Below are 16,351 nucleotides of genomic sequence, written 5' to 3' on the forward strand. Positions count from 1 at the left end.
TAACTTTAAATATGTATGTATGTATTTATGTGTTATGTATACACAAGCTATCTTATAAATAACTTAATTACTAACGAACAATCCCTAAAATATTTAACCTAATAATTCATAGACGTAGTTTGTATTAAGTTTTTTAAACTAAATGTTTAATGACTAAAAAAAACAAATTTATATGCACAAAAGTATACACTGAAATATTTTTTTCATAAGTATATTAAATAAATTAAAATTTTTAATTTTAATGATATCATTGTTAAAATTATAACTACCTATTGATTTTTTTTCTATCTAAATTATGTTACGTGTTATGAAACACTATTTCTTGAATAAATAACTTGAAGACGGATGAAATTGTTTATCCGTCCTTAGAAAATTAATTGTATAGCAAACTATATTATAATGTATTTAAAAGTTTAAAGTTTTGAACTTAAATCTTAATTTAAAATATTTTATAAAGTCAGATAAAATATTCATAAGCATTTTTTTTTTAATTTGCATAAGACGTAATTTGTTTTTATATAATAAAATTACAGGGACATACAATGAAATGTTATTATAATCACTGTAAACATCTCTTTGTTTATAAATAGGCACTCGTTTTGTTAATTTTCAGTGTGCATAACTTATTAAAAAAAATAATATATTAATTTAATTTTTTGAATTGAGTTTCATCTATAAATTGTTTTAAATATATAAATACTTTGATTTAGATATTTCTGAAATTTCATTAAATTGTTAATAGTATCTAAGTATGCTATATAAATGCTGTGTAATTAATGTGTTATATATCCATTAAACGATTATAAACATAAAGTATTTATCATACCATGAACGTTTAATTACATTTTCAGAAGGAGAACCAATTAAATTGCCAGATAACTTGGAGAGTTTGCCACGTGCTGAGCATTTTCCTGTTCAAAGACATCGCTGGAACACTAACGAGGTAAGCTACAATGAAGTTATTAATAAAACTATACTATTGAGATATTCAGATTAGGCTTACAGTGCATAGTATGTTAAAAAGTTCACAGATTAAGTTTTTTTTTATATTATTATTATTATCATTATTATTATTATTTATTACTATCTAAGCAATATTTTTCTATAGCTATTCAAAGTATAACGTTATCTTTAAATAACAAATAATCATTATAAAGTTTTTGAATAACAATCATATAAATTACCTACATAAGTTTTCGTATGCTTAAAACTATTTAAAAACTTACAATTAACAAGTAGAGTGGTTGATGACTGTTTTAATTTGTAGATCGACACACTATATCGGATTACCCCTCCCATAATGAAGACCATAGTTTATTTTATATAGTTTTAAAAAAAATTTTTATTTCTGGAAGTGATATTTTGACTCAACGAAAGCTTCATATAGGATAGCATTATAACAATATTTATACCATAAAAATATTGAAGTATCAAATGTACTAAGTATAGTGTAATTCCTAATAGGACATATAGTTATTAAATTTTATCGTTCTCCACGCAGAATTTTTTTCCGATAATGTGACCCAGTAATCAGCTGCTTATTTGATGGATTTAATATAGTAGATTCTTTTCTCTATCGAAAAATGTAATTAAAGTTTAGTTGAAGTAATTACTTATGTACAAAAAAATAAAAATTATTAAATCGGTTATAATAAAAGGTGTGACATAGATATAACAGCTGAAATTACGGACAAAATTTTAATTTAAACCATGAATATACCCGACGTATCTATATATATATATATATTATATATAGCTTACTAAATATCACGTTAGTAAAAATTAAGTAGTTGTTGAGTTGATTCGATTTTTAAATATAATACCGATCTCGGAAATACTCGAATACTGCAGGTGAAACAGATATTAAAAAAAAAATAATAATAATTAAATTTCGATTTATAATTATTTATTGCGAGTACCTATATCAGTTCAAAGGTTTGACAGCGAGGGGGGTACGCGAGTAGATTATTAAATTATAATACATATATATATATATTGTACACATATTTATATATATTTATGTTGAAGCCTCATAAAAACGTGTGACGTTGTGGAAAGTGCTTTGTGGAGGCTTCACACTTTTAAGTTATTATGATAAATAACGAGTAGATGACATATCTTTATCATTGGAAAATAAACTTTAAAATATCAAGTTTTAATGGTTGAACAATCATTATTGTGTATTCCAACAGGCGATGTAAAAAAGTAATACATAAAAAAATTAAAACTTTACATTATTTTTATTATTTATCATTTATACCTACATGTTTTTTTAACTTGATATTTAACTACTGATTTATTTATTTACAATTATTTACCTTTTTTTTCACTATTTATTTAATTAATCTGTATATTATAATTGCCGTTCGGTATGACTTGACTTGAGGTTAAAGGATTTCGTATAATTGGTCGGGTAGGTTGTTTTAGTACCCTTTTCGTAAATACATAGAAAACAATAAAGATTAATTTTTAATTCAGTATAATATATATACGAACATTTTCCCGCTGTCTTCAGCAGGTACTTACTGTAACAATTATAAATCCACGATTTATATTTTTAATACTGTTGTTTCAAACTTGACGCTACGTATTTGCCATTTAATTTATAAACTGTAATTTAAATAAGTTTTTTTAAGGAGTAAACATTAATTGTCTCCTATTTATAGCATAGAAGTTATTGGTTTTGTAATTTTTTAGCTACTTTATTCCTAATTATTATAACGAGTGTACTGAAATATTTTAAATTTAAAACTTCCTTATATTATTTTTATTTTTTAAAAACAATAGTTCTAGAAAATTGTAGTTGATTATTTATTATACACAGCTTTATAGAATATAGCGAGTATACGATTTTCGATTAATTTCGATTTCAAATTGTTTTATATTTATTCAATACAAATTAATATAAAAATCTATTATATATATTCTGTTGTTGACGTTTTTGGTTTTAAATTTGCAATTTAAGTTTAAAACTTTTTAATAAAAAGTGAATGATAATATGTTAAACCAATATAGCAAAATAAACATTTTTGGTAAGCTTCACCCCGACCGCGACCATGGGATATTATCGTATTCAAATAAAATAAAAATAAAAATAAGTAAAATAATTTCTTATGCTAATGTAAAAAAATTTAAATAAGTATTGAAAACTCGGTTAGAGATAATTTTAATTGGTTCTCTTTTTTTTATATAGTAATTATATTAATAGTTTAATAATATTTTTTACAACTATTTCAAAAAATATAAAATTCATACAGATTATCGATACAAATTTTTAAATTTATATTTTAATATAATATAATGCTACCTATACTATTTACCTCATTTCATATTGGTATATATCAATTTTATAAACCAATAGTATTTAAATATAAATATATTCTTGTAGCTTAATAAATATTTTAAATCGAAGATTTTTTGAAAACAAATATTTACTGTTTAAAATATTTTACGTCAATATTTAACGAAAATCAAATATTAATCTTATTTTTTAAATTGTTGTGTTATATATTGTATTAATTGTAATGTATAAGTAGAAAGTTTCTCTGTTCATTTATTTCAAATGCATAATGCCAATGAATTCAGCTAGCTTCATTATTTTATGGTAATAATGTTTAATTATTCATATTTCAATATTTAATTAGTCTGACATTTCAATGATAATAATTTATTTATATCACTGATCGCCATTGATTGTAATTTAATGCAATTTTCCACTTTACCGTGTTGGTAACTTTTTGGACTGCAGACTTCTTCTTTATTTACTGATTGGTTTATTAAAAACTAAAATAGTACCACATCGTGTACTTGTATAATTTATAAATCAATCGGTACTTATTAAAATATAATTTTGAAACTACGTATTGTACCTTTTATTATATCGTCAGTATAGGAATTGTTCCAATTTCTTGAAATTTCCTGAGAGCTTTGACTATTGAATTTTAATGTACTTTAAAATATTTTCATTTCAAACTAGTAAAGACCAGTTTGTTACGTATGTGAAATGTCAATTTAGACGTCATTGGGTACTGGCTGTCCGATAGGATTTCACGTGGAGGGCGGCTTTTTATCCCTACTCCACCCTACGCCATTTCGTCGGTTGAATATAAAACGGCGAATTTATCGGATTTCATACTCTATTAGACTTCTACCTTCCCATCTCTATAAAATCACCCGTGACTCGGCTGACGTGCGTTCATATAATTCAATTCCATCGCTCAGCTGGGGATCTTCTATTTCTTTCTCTAATGATTCCTTGTTCGCATATCGGGGTAATGTATGTATGTATGTATGTATGTATGTATGTATGTATGTATGTATGTATGTATGTATGTATGTATGTATGTATGTATGTATGTATGTATGTATGTATGTATGTATGTATGTATATGTGTATTTATGTAAGTATATGTATGTTGACATTAAAGGAACTGTACGTATAGTATTTTAGTACACGCATGTGCAATGTGCATTGTATTGAATTGACACTATTTTTTCGTATTCGTAATTGAACTTCAATGTCAATCCAATGACTTGAGGACTTCATATAAAAATGGTTTACAATTATTAATTACCCAATTGATTACGTCATCTTGTTATTTGAAAACATTGGTTTAATTTTAAAATACATTATATATTGACTATATTATTATATTAAAATGCTCTAAACGTATTATGACCATTATGTTATACACAATTCATATTCTAATAGTTAGAATTAGTGTCAAATAGCTGGCCGGTGTAGAGTTTTTTTTATGGTTAGGCCGGGTTATATACTCACATGAAATATTAAAATATACGTCACAAGTTACTTTTAAACAATGTGATTTTTTATTATTATTATTATCAATCTAATTAGTTCTACATGCGTGTTATTAAAATACTTTATTATTATTATTATGTAGTTAAATATTTTATCATATTTTTGAACACCCATTATTTATTTTACACTTTAAAAACGACATTTTAGCAAGGATAACACGAACCATTGTCATAACCATTGTATATTTTCATCAATAATAATATGGCCAACAGCAAGTATAATACACTCGGTTTTTCATGATTAATCTAGAAATACTAAATATTATTCCTACACACATTTTTGTAATTTTATAGTTTTTGTTTTTGTCTATAAAAAGAATTGTAAGAATACTTACTAAGATTTGAATGAAAGGACGGTGTTGTTAATTAAAGTTTAAAACAATCGGGAATATAATGAGTACATAAATATTACTTTTTGGAAAATATACGTATGCCACACATTGTCACTATGGACAATCTTTTTCATTAAATAATCGATTTTCTATTCTCATATTTATTTTATCTTATTCTTATCAACTTTTATAAATATTATGTAGCTATAATACAGGTCTTTTAAATACACATTATATTATTATTATTGTTATTAGAAATAAAATAGGAATTCAAAGATAAGTAAGTACTCAATAGGTTATGCCATTTTATTATTATAGTTAGGTATAATTAATATATATAATTGGAAAAAATGTCAAAATATATCAACTTAGTATTAAACTGTAATTTCGTTCTTAACACAAAACGCAAGAATTCAATTGATTGATAAAATTGATAATAAACCAAATGCACGCATTGTTTGGATGAATTCCCATCGTTGCAAATGCCAACAGCACTTTATGGCCAACTCTAAATCGATATTATAAAAACTTAATATTTAAAATGAAATCAAAATCGCTAGAGGGATTGAAAGCCATGATGTAGCACCTATATGAAGAAATAAATTGTTTTTTTCCCCAGCTGGAACCAGCCCGGAAACAACATCCCTCAAAAACAATTGTAATAAAATAGTTTTATTTGCATTCCTCTCTTTTATCGTTACTCCTACCTCAATGTGTATACATTTGTTTTGTACATGAATACATATACATATTATATATAATATATATATATATATATACATATGTATACATATAATCAATTTTTTCTTGTTTCAATGAATAATGCTTTACACAATGTCATCAGTTATTTTTTCACAGTTGAATTCATACCGAGCCTATTTGCTCTCTCGGCAATTGATATTGAAATCAATCATGTTATCACAAAAACATGCCATTATAATAGTATAATTATGTTATGTAATTTTTTTTTCAGTTTTGACAATACTTTACTCTTAACAGTATTCTGTTTTTAATTTATTTCTGTTCCATACTTATATTATATAGTTATATGTAGTTATCTACAGGTTAGTTTTGAATTTCCCACAGTTTTCCCGGACGTATAGTTAAAATATTGAAGTCTTATCACCTCAAATTCAGTAAGCTAATATTATTTTTTAAAAGAAATTATAGTTAATTGTGTAATTAATATACTGTGTAGAGATCACTATGAGCGCTCACAATACATACTGACCTACCAAGGATAGATAACATACGTACAATAAATACATATTTTAATTGAATATTAATTACCTAACTACAACATAATATATGATATTATTTAATTGTTATTATTGTATATTTGAAAAAAATAGCTCTATAAAATCTTTCATAGGGTTATCCATCCTAATTCATAATACGATTGCGGATTATTTGAAAAAAATCAACTAATAAATTGTTTATTGTATAAGCATTTATAAATATTATGAAATAAACTATCGAGTAATTAACTTGGATATTACTAATTTTAGCAAATATTAAATCATTATTTTATTTTTTAAATTATATAGTTTAATGCATATATATGGTGTATTATCAACATTATATTACCAATTTTTAATAACGAGTGTGTAATTATTTTTAAAACACAATCTTTGAAATAATTTGTATTATTTTTAAAACAATAAAATTAATTTAGAAAAATATCTTGGATAAAGTGTATTTAGGTAGGATACACGCTTTAAATTTCTTTTATTTACCCAGTAAATATATAAATTGTAGGTACTATTATAATTCTATATAGAAATAACTGGGTTACACAAATTTAAATATGAAACAATTGATAATATAAAAATTTTTAAGCTTTAGTTATATACATTTTTTAAGCATAATCAAAAGCTATTTTAAGTACCTTTCTCTATTTTGATTAAAATTCTTCTTTACTTTGCTTGTGGGATATACTAACTAATTACTGTACACATAATAAACATAATTTATTTATATTTGTTAATTACCGTGCTTAAAGGATTTTCAAAACATTCTCTTAAACAAAATATTTAAGCCCCAGCAATTTTTTTGCACGAACTACGAACAATGAACATGAAACAAAAAACTCGTAAAGGAGTAGTTTATTTGAGTATACTTAATAAACAGTAAAACAAAAACAAAATAAATCATTCGTTTATTTTTAACTTAAAACTCAGATTTGATTAAAGTTTAAAAAACATAATCTGACTTGTAACATTAGTTTTAATAATAAGTTAGTCAATCACATTTATATAATTTTAATGAAAAAATAACATTGTTTAAATGTATTTGTATATAGGCCACTTGGTCAAAAACAGATTATTTTTACTAATCCTTATTATTTTTTTTATAACTTATTGATTGTAGTTAAAGATTGAGATTTTGTTTTATTATTTTTTATTGAATTCTACGTTGAAATCTAATCTATGTTATTTTATCTCAAAAATATTGTTTAGAGTAATAGACATTTCTGCGTTATTAAAATTATTAGTTATTTAAAAGTATTTATTTTATTATTATTTATTATAGTAATTAAATAAGATAACTAGTTAAAAATATTAATTAAAGTGAATAAATATTGAGTGTTCATGGGGTAGAAGTGTTTTTGCGTTAGCAGTAAATTTATTTTTCGTACGTGTTTTTTTTTACATATTTTTGTCATAATATATTTTAGGTATATTTAATTTTTCAATAATAATTTTCTATTTTCTATTTTTGTTTACGATTAGTAGTTATATACACCCGTATATATATTTTTATTAGTTACTTCGATAATTAAAAGAAAGTTTCATTCTAAGGAGTGAATAAAGTATTATTGGTTTAGAAAAGATAATAGTTATCATTATATAGAGACTTCAATATTTAATACTTTGAACGAATATAGAAAAGTTTCGATAGATAAAATAAAATTCAGTCAGCAAATAATTATTATTTCGACAGGAAATAATGTTGAAATCGGTTTTCCGATTTTGGCCAATTTTTTTAAACTATATACCTTATCGTCTGTAAGAGTTTTTCGATGATTAGATGCTTAAAATATATATTTAAAAGTTGAAATTGGACAGCACTTGACCTTGAAATAAATATTTGTAAATTACAAATAAAAATGTTTGGTAGCACTTCAATAGTGTGGGCGGGAGGGGAGACGAAAGCCTTCCATCATCACGGTTCCCTTAGCTTTTTCGGACTTATGTAACCGCGTGTAAACGTAGATATAGCGATAGTTTACATTCTACCTTTCAGAACTTATTAATAAATAAGTCCGATTAGAGAGAAAAAAAAATGAAGGAACCGGCAGAGTTCAGGTTGTCAATTTTGTATAATAATACCTGTTAAACCGCCAATACATACGTTTTTCCGGTAAAAGAAATCGATAACCCTATATCAGATTTCACGATGCCCCGGGTACGTGCACGTTCCGCGGATATATTATATTTTTAACTCCGTCAGTTACAATCTCGATATCACGATTGTCACGTTCAAATATATTATACACACTTAGTTCGAGTTCCAGTCGGCAGTGTATACGCGCCGCCGCCGCCGTTATATTCAATCCCGCACTCGATTTTCATATATTATTTCCGCAGACACGCAATATTTTATTTGAGCTACATTTCTGCGTATATATAAGGTGTATGAAATGTTTAATGTGATTTGCCCCGGTTCGCGAAGAAATTCATGGCGGTATTCGTTTTGTTCGTCTGAGTAGATAGTTTTTTTTTCTCAAGCACATACAGGCGTTATTCACTCCGATATCGTACCAATAGTGTACACACAGTCGGGGGGCTTATCGAAAAGCTCAGAAGTTTAGTGAGACTGTGAAATAAACGATATACGTCGGTTGTACAGGCGAATGTCATGCGCACCACTATACTATAACGAATCGTCATTATTCGTTACGGGCACCGTATAGATAATATTATAATAACATTATTATTGTAACACTCGTGTAATTTATCGTATATAATATTAGATGTATAAACGGCATACGTCACGAGTGTTCAAACAACGCGATATTTGATGTCAACCACAGAGAAAAGTAGGCCTTTTAATGGATAGCCGAATTATCACTCATTTAGGCGGTTAACTTTTATTCGTATTTTAAAACGATTAATAGAAATATAATATACAATAATATTAAATTATAATAAAAATAATAATTTTGAGTAGGTACGTCGTACTCGTTGTGTATAACATAAATACTTATATAATAATATAGCCATTACCCGCGTCCACTATACTGACGAGCGGATATAATATGTGTGTTGTTTAATTACGTCCGAGTGTCTGATGCGTTTCACAATAATTATTTATAATATGAAATAATACATATTATATTCCGTAGTTCAACAAATGAACTATTGTATTACAAAACGTCACTTACTTAATTAAAATGTTTATTTCACTAGCTATGTATAGTTGGTACCTTGTTTTGTACTTGCAGCTACCTACAAATCAGCAAATGAAAATGTAGACATTAAATTTTTATTATTTTATTACGATAGTTCGTGTTTAGGACTGTTAGACATGATATTGATGTACACGAATATAATACATAATTTTTTTTTCCGAACGTGGACGATACAAGAGATGAAATTGTATTATTATTATTATTTTTTATTTTTTTTTTTTAACAGGGTATTAACGTACATGTATAATAGTTATTATATTTCGAACATAATATAATATAGTTAATATGACGACGACGTTATTATAATATTATGACGTACTAAATATTACGATTATCGTGCGCATAATCTGCGAACATCATAAATTGTTAAAAGGCACGTAAATATAATACACATCTTACAGTACGGCCTATAAAACCGCGTTCATTCGTTTTTGTATAATATACCTATTATATTGTTAAAAATTAAAATACTAAAAGACAATAACTTGCAGTGTCGGTCTGGTCCGCCCGACTACCCGCCGATCGCAGAGGGCTTTTGGATATTTTTCAATATCGGCTCCCCGACTAGGATAAATGGGCAAAATGCATATTTAAATGACTTATGAGTCGTGAATGAAACATTTCAAATTCTATTGGAATCGCAGCGAAATAGGCTGGTTTATTCAACAAATTGTGCATTGCATTCAAATACACGTACACGCGTTAAGTTAAGTGTGAACGAATATTTTCAAAAATAAGAATTCGATAAAACAACAGTATCCTTTAACTTGTCTGTCAGATAAAAAAAAAAAAATCATTCAATATTAAAACAAAGATGAATTAATTATTAATACCTAATAATAAGTTAGTCTGTAATAAATTAAAATAGTTATTTAATATTTTAACAATAGTTTATAATTTACTAAATTAATGTTAATATTCTTTTTTTTTTTTACACTAAGGTTGTTTATTATTTCCTATTTTATGTGTGTAATAAATTGTAAAAAATAAACATGTAAAACGTCGTCAATTATACATTTTGTTTTTAATAATTATTACGATAACAAAAAAGTTTAACATGCACAATTATTTTTAATTAAAAATAAATCTATTTTATCGAAATGTATTAAAAGTTGGTTAAATTGTTTTTTTGTTTGTTTGGAGCTTGGGGCTTGGGGCCCATTAAAAATTACTGGGCCAGAGCCCCAATCGCGGGCTATAGGCCATGACACTGATAGTTGACGACGTTTTTAACAGGACTATCCGACTATACGCTTATAACGGATTATAGACCCACGAGTTCATTTAAAATATAATATCACAGCACACGGTAGGTGCACGTGCGATGGACCATAGTAAGTCATCTGTGATTATTTATCGCGTAATGTCTGTGTATAATAATATTATTATGTAGATGCACTAGCTGCAGCGGTGTTATATTCGCTGTATACGCACACCACCGTCACCACCACTATTTATTGTCGTTTCCTCGTTTACCTTTGGTGAAATGTATTAAAATTGAGCACTAAACCACTACATATACGTACATTGTTGTTATACAATTTATAATTAAGTTATGAATATATTATAGTAAAAATATAAGAAAACAACTGAGCGGAAGAAAAAAAATAAACAATGACGCGTCTCGCTCAAAACTCATTCTCGGTTTTTCACATCATCGTGTCACTCGTATTAAATATTAATAGAAATGTTTTGTTTTATAATTTTCTAAAACTAAACAATTTATTGAAAACAATTTAAAAATTCGTAGCATTTTTATTTCTTTGCCTAACTTAGCTTCATTAAAACAAGTTACAAGTACATTATAATGTATCTCAAGTCCTATGGATACTGACTGTCAAAGTTGTAAGCGATCAATAATATTAATAATAATACAAATACTTCATATTCATATTCTCTACACAGTTCCGAAGAGAAACATTATTGATTTTCCAATACCTACGAGACACTAAAATAAATGCAAATATTTACATGGTATAGATAAACATTTAACATTGCGTCGCAAAGCGAAAGGTGTAACTCCATCTTTCAGTTATTTGTTCACATCATCACCGTAATGATGTTAAACTTTGCCCTATTAATGTAAACTACCTACGAGTTAAACGCAGCCAGACCAGATTCAAGGGGTTAGGTGGGTACTCACGACGACTATTTTCATTTGGGGTATAATAAAAAACACTATAACACGCGTTACACTATTATTTTTAATTTTTAAGTTATGATTAATTATCGTATTTGAAGAAAAAAACATTTCCGTTTATAAAAGTCAGCATACCTACGTCGTTAATTCAATTTTATTCGTATATTTTATGAATGTAATTAATTATAAAACACTGGTAATTCTAAAAAAAAAAAAAAAAACGTTCATTGTATTAATAAATTACTATCTAATACGTTTTTGGTTTTAAAACGTTCAAATATTCTGGGTTTGGGTCTAGAATATTAAAAATGTTTTAATGATATTCAGTCAATACCATTAATGATTAGGTAAAATCAATTCTGTAAAATTTCAATTTTAACTCTGTATTTTAATTTTTTGAAAATTGTATTTTATTAATTTTTATAATTTTATGTATAAAATTAATTAAAATAAAAAAAATTCCGTAGAATAGTTAGGTAGCTTTATAGTTAATTTTATTAGTCAGTATACATTTTATAAAAACTAAATGTTGGCTTACAATAATAATATAATAATATGTTTCCCTACGTTTTGAATAATACATCATAGAACTCGTTTATACTTCAACAATTTGAATATCAAAGCTAATTTTTTCGCTATTTTTTTAGAATTTAATCTATTTTTATAATGGTTAAGTTAATTATAAATATCACAATACTTTTTCACATTTATCCATTTAGTATACAAATTTAATTAAATAAAGTTATTTTTTCTTTTTATTCTTTTTTTTTTTTGTAAACCTATTTGTGAAAATGTGAATACATTTTAATCTGACGTCAAACAAATATAAAATCTATTAATTACCTTCAATCAACATGCAATTTTAGAATTAAAGCTGAATTTAAAGACATGACAAATAAAATGTTTGTCGTAATAATTTAATTGGGTTTATTTACTCTAATATCTGTTACTTTCCTAATGTATTATAAGAATTAGCAAAATAATAATTTTTTACTGAATACAATTTATTTATGATATTTTTGAATTATTCATATCAATTTAACTTGTTAGCTTAATATTTTTAACGTGTTAAAGTCATGTAGGTATTCTAAAAACTACTTTTAATAGTTGATTGTAAAAGTGTTATAAGTTTATAAATATATTTAGAAAATTATTCTATCAAATATAAAATTAAATATAATAAAATATATATAATAATTATTTCTATCAAATTTAGCAAATGGATCTAGAGCTGATCGACTCGATTCAGTTCTTTTATATCGTAAAAGGTGTAAAAATATAATAATTATGCTTAATATGCATTTTTTGCTGTATGACAAATCGTTATTCTATATCTTTAGTAGGTAATCTATAAGACCTATATTAACGTCGGGAAAATTTTTAAAATAAATAAAAAATTTAAAAAAAATGCATTACATTTCAAAACGACAACAAAGTAAAAATAATAATGAATGTATACAAATTTGTATTATTGTAATAACTATTCATGATTAATCTTTGTCGTACATATTATATGTTATTATTTCTGACTTTTTCATATGTGTAAAGTATAATTCCAAATTACCCATCTGATTGATCATGATTAGACCTGCTCCATGACCAAACGTTATTACTTGATAGCACTGATTTCTGGTTGATTTATAATATATTAAACAGTTTTTTCATTTTATCTATTTTAATAGTGAATCATATTATAAAGCACTTAAACACGAGCCAAATATATAAAATATACAATTACTCACGAGTCCTAAGTATAAACACTAAACACGGTCGGCACTACTTCAATCGATATATTTAATTAAAATCGACATTAAAAGGTGGACCGACCGGTATAATATTTCATACGTTTTATACTTTATCTGTTATCTATAATACGTATATACAAGAAATGTATTGGACAGTATTGTACATTATTACGGTTGCTGTGAAATACGGCTGGCCGTGGTAATTTGCTAAGTGCCTAAATAATACAACTTTGGATAGTTCTTAATTTAATGCACCGCAGCTGATCAACGGAATCCGATAAAAACTGTACAGAGCTATACAATAATAACAATAATAATAATAATGATAATAATTATATACACTCTGTATCTATAAATAAAGGTTTACCGGACGGGTGCAAATAGCCGTATATATATATACGCGTTCTCGTGTCTTATTCGATAAGGAAAAATAGACTGGCCGCAGTCTGTTCGGCCAACTCGATGTGTTAATTTATTTATGGGCGAGCTGCAGATTATTAACGTAGATATTTAAACGCCGATATCATTCAACAGTCTCCTCGCGAATCGTTCGCAATGGAATAACGACGCCGCCGTTGTTCGAAAGACGGAGGGCGCGTCGCGTCGTCGGTTTAATGGGATCACGATTAGATACTCGCACGAGTACCTACCTACCTACCTACCTAACTATATAAATATATATTATATTATACCTATACCTATATATTATTTCAAAGTGTGCGCGAATAGAGTGTATATTATTATACGTGTTTTGTAACGGCGTTCGTGGCCAGACACGACCCTATTTAAAGGGATAACGAAATTATATTGGGTCACGAGGTTACAACCATTGAGTCGTTTACTTACACACACTGATGCGAATGTGGCAAAGTCGCGTGCGAGCATAATACACGAATACACATGTACACATTTTATTATGCGCGCGCGTGTGCGCGTGTGCGTGCAATATATTGTATAAGGAAATCTCTCACACTATATGGACACTGTGTGGCGTGTATAGTAGAAAATGGTGTGTGAACGTTATTCTACGTGTGCACACACACAGTCTCAAATATAATCCTATACTGCCACCCCCCTCCGACCACAATCAATACTAGTCAAAGAGTCGGTAATACTACGGCGGAGATATGCTCGCCGGAGACCATCTCGCACACTATTTTATCTCTCGACTGCCGCCCACACACACACACACACACACACACACATATATATATATATACACCTATTATAATACCCCAGACTGCCCGTTGTCCGGTTTTTACTCCTCTCAGTGGACCCCGTGGAAACGACAACGATTATTAGGTTTGAGCGTAGCTTTTTACTAGTAGTATTCGTATATGTATATAGGTACATAGACGCGGCGTTAGTGCGACTCACTATACTGCGTATGTCTTAATTAATATTTATCTCGCCAATAGGACTCGTAGTGAATCGATATAACATATACGTATATTATATCGTAAAGTTCGTGTATAAATACTAATAAACGTATTATACGAGGTAGGTACTCGACACACGTTACGGTGTGTCCGGTAAAACCGGATAACTGGACACTCGATATTTCAGCGTACAAATTTTCAATTCGATTCAAATGGTTTTTTTTTTTTATTATTCGTCCAGATTCTATATACTGAAAAATAAGTACATTATACATTATATCTATGTACTACACCTATTGGTTTTATTTGTATGCGCCCACTCAAGTTTCACATTTGCACACGGGGACAATTAGTGGTTGACCCGTCTGATCTAACCCAAAAAACGACCGATTAATAAAAATGATATGTCACACGCGTCGTGCATTTAAATAATGTCTAACGTTCAAAATTATAAAACGCATTAACATAAAAGTACCATTTTTGAATAATGTGAAGTTGGTTTGACCATTGAAATTCATGAAAAAATAAAAAAAATAATTGGTGGTGAAAATGGGTAGTTAAAATTAAAAAAAAAAAAAAAGAGAGTTGTACCTAAAACTCGAGTGCAAAATACAAAACTTAAATGAAAAAAAAAACCAAAATTATAAAAAATGTACTGTATTCTTAAATGTTTTGTCGACAAATAATAATGGTTAACATTAGACAATTCTAGAGATATTGAGATTTGTGAATATGTATATATGGAATCAGAATAAAAATAATAAAAATAAAAAGGGGTATGATTGTTGTTAGGTATGGCAAATTTTAAAAACTTTTCGTTCTCAGGAAACAAGTTTATAAGTAATAAAAAAAACATTAGGAACAAAATAAAAATCATAAATAATATATTCAGAAATCGCATTAAGTTATAGTTATACTTTTCATTGTTATTATTAGTGATTTTTATTGTGATACACATATAAAATAGCTATATAAATAGGTATACGTCATAATGAAATAAATTTTTCAATTTATCATTCATCTTACAGTTCTGCTTGAACTGATTTTTAAATATAAGCAGTATACACGTGTTAAAATGGATTGAGTATTTTAAATGGTGTTTTATGTACGAAAAAAAAACAGTAAATAAATTCCAAATTATTCTGAAATATCTTTATTACATAATATATGGGAAAACAAGTTGTAATCTTTATTATTTTATTTAGAAATACAGTATTTTTCACTATATGTATACATTTTTTTTTATAAACATTTTTTATTTCCACAATGAATGGATGAGTTATACATTTTTTCTATTTTTAAGTTGGTCTGCCTAATAATGTTTTTAACTACTTTTCCTCATTTACTATTCTTATTATTTTGTAAGCCACGTATATTTATGACTTAAAAACCCATTAAAGTACCCTTAAAAATGCACTAAAAAATTATCATCTTTAAGTATACGTTCGTTAAAATAATACTCTTACTATACAAGTTTTGATATAACATAAAATGTTAAATTAAAATATCTTTATATTAAA

General features: G+C 26.7%; 1 protein-coding gene across 2 annotated transcripts in view; it reads left to right on the plus strand.

Moving 5' to 3' along the window:
* LOC132926499 (calmodulin-binding transcription activator 1) overlaps window positions 1-16,351 on the plus strand; it is a 116,470-nt gene that overhangs the window by 11,532 nt on the left and 88,587 nt on the right. For both annotated transcript variants that reach the window (XM_060990863.1, XM_060990864.1), the window contains exon 3: window positions 852-943. In XM_060990863.1, coding sequence (XP_060846846.1) covers window positions 852-943 — 92 coding nt within the window. The remainder of the gene's footprint in view (window positions 1-851; window positions 944-16,351) is intronic.

This window comes from Rhopalosiphum padi, chromosome 3 (genome assembly GCF_020882245.1).
Source record: "Rhopalosiphum padi isolate XX-2018 chromosome 3, ASM2088224v1, whole genome shotgun sequence".
Lineage (NCBI taxonomy): Eukaryota > Metazoa > Arthropoda > Insecta > Hemiptera > Aphididae > Rhopalosiphum > Rhopalosiphum padi.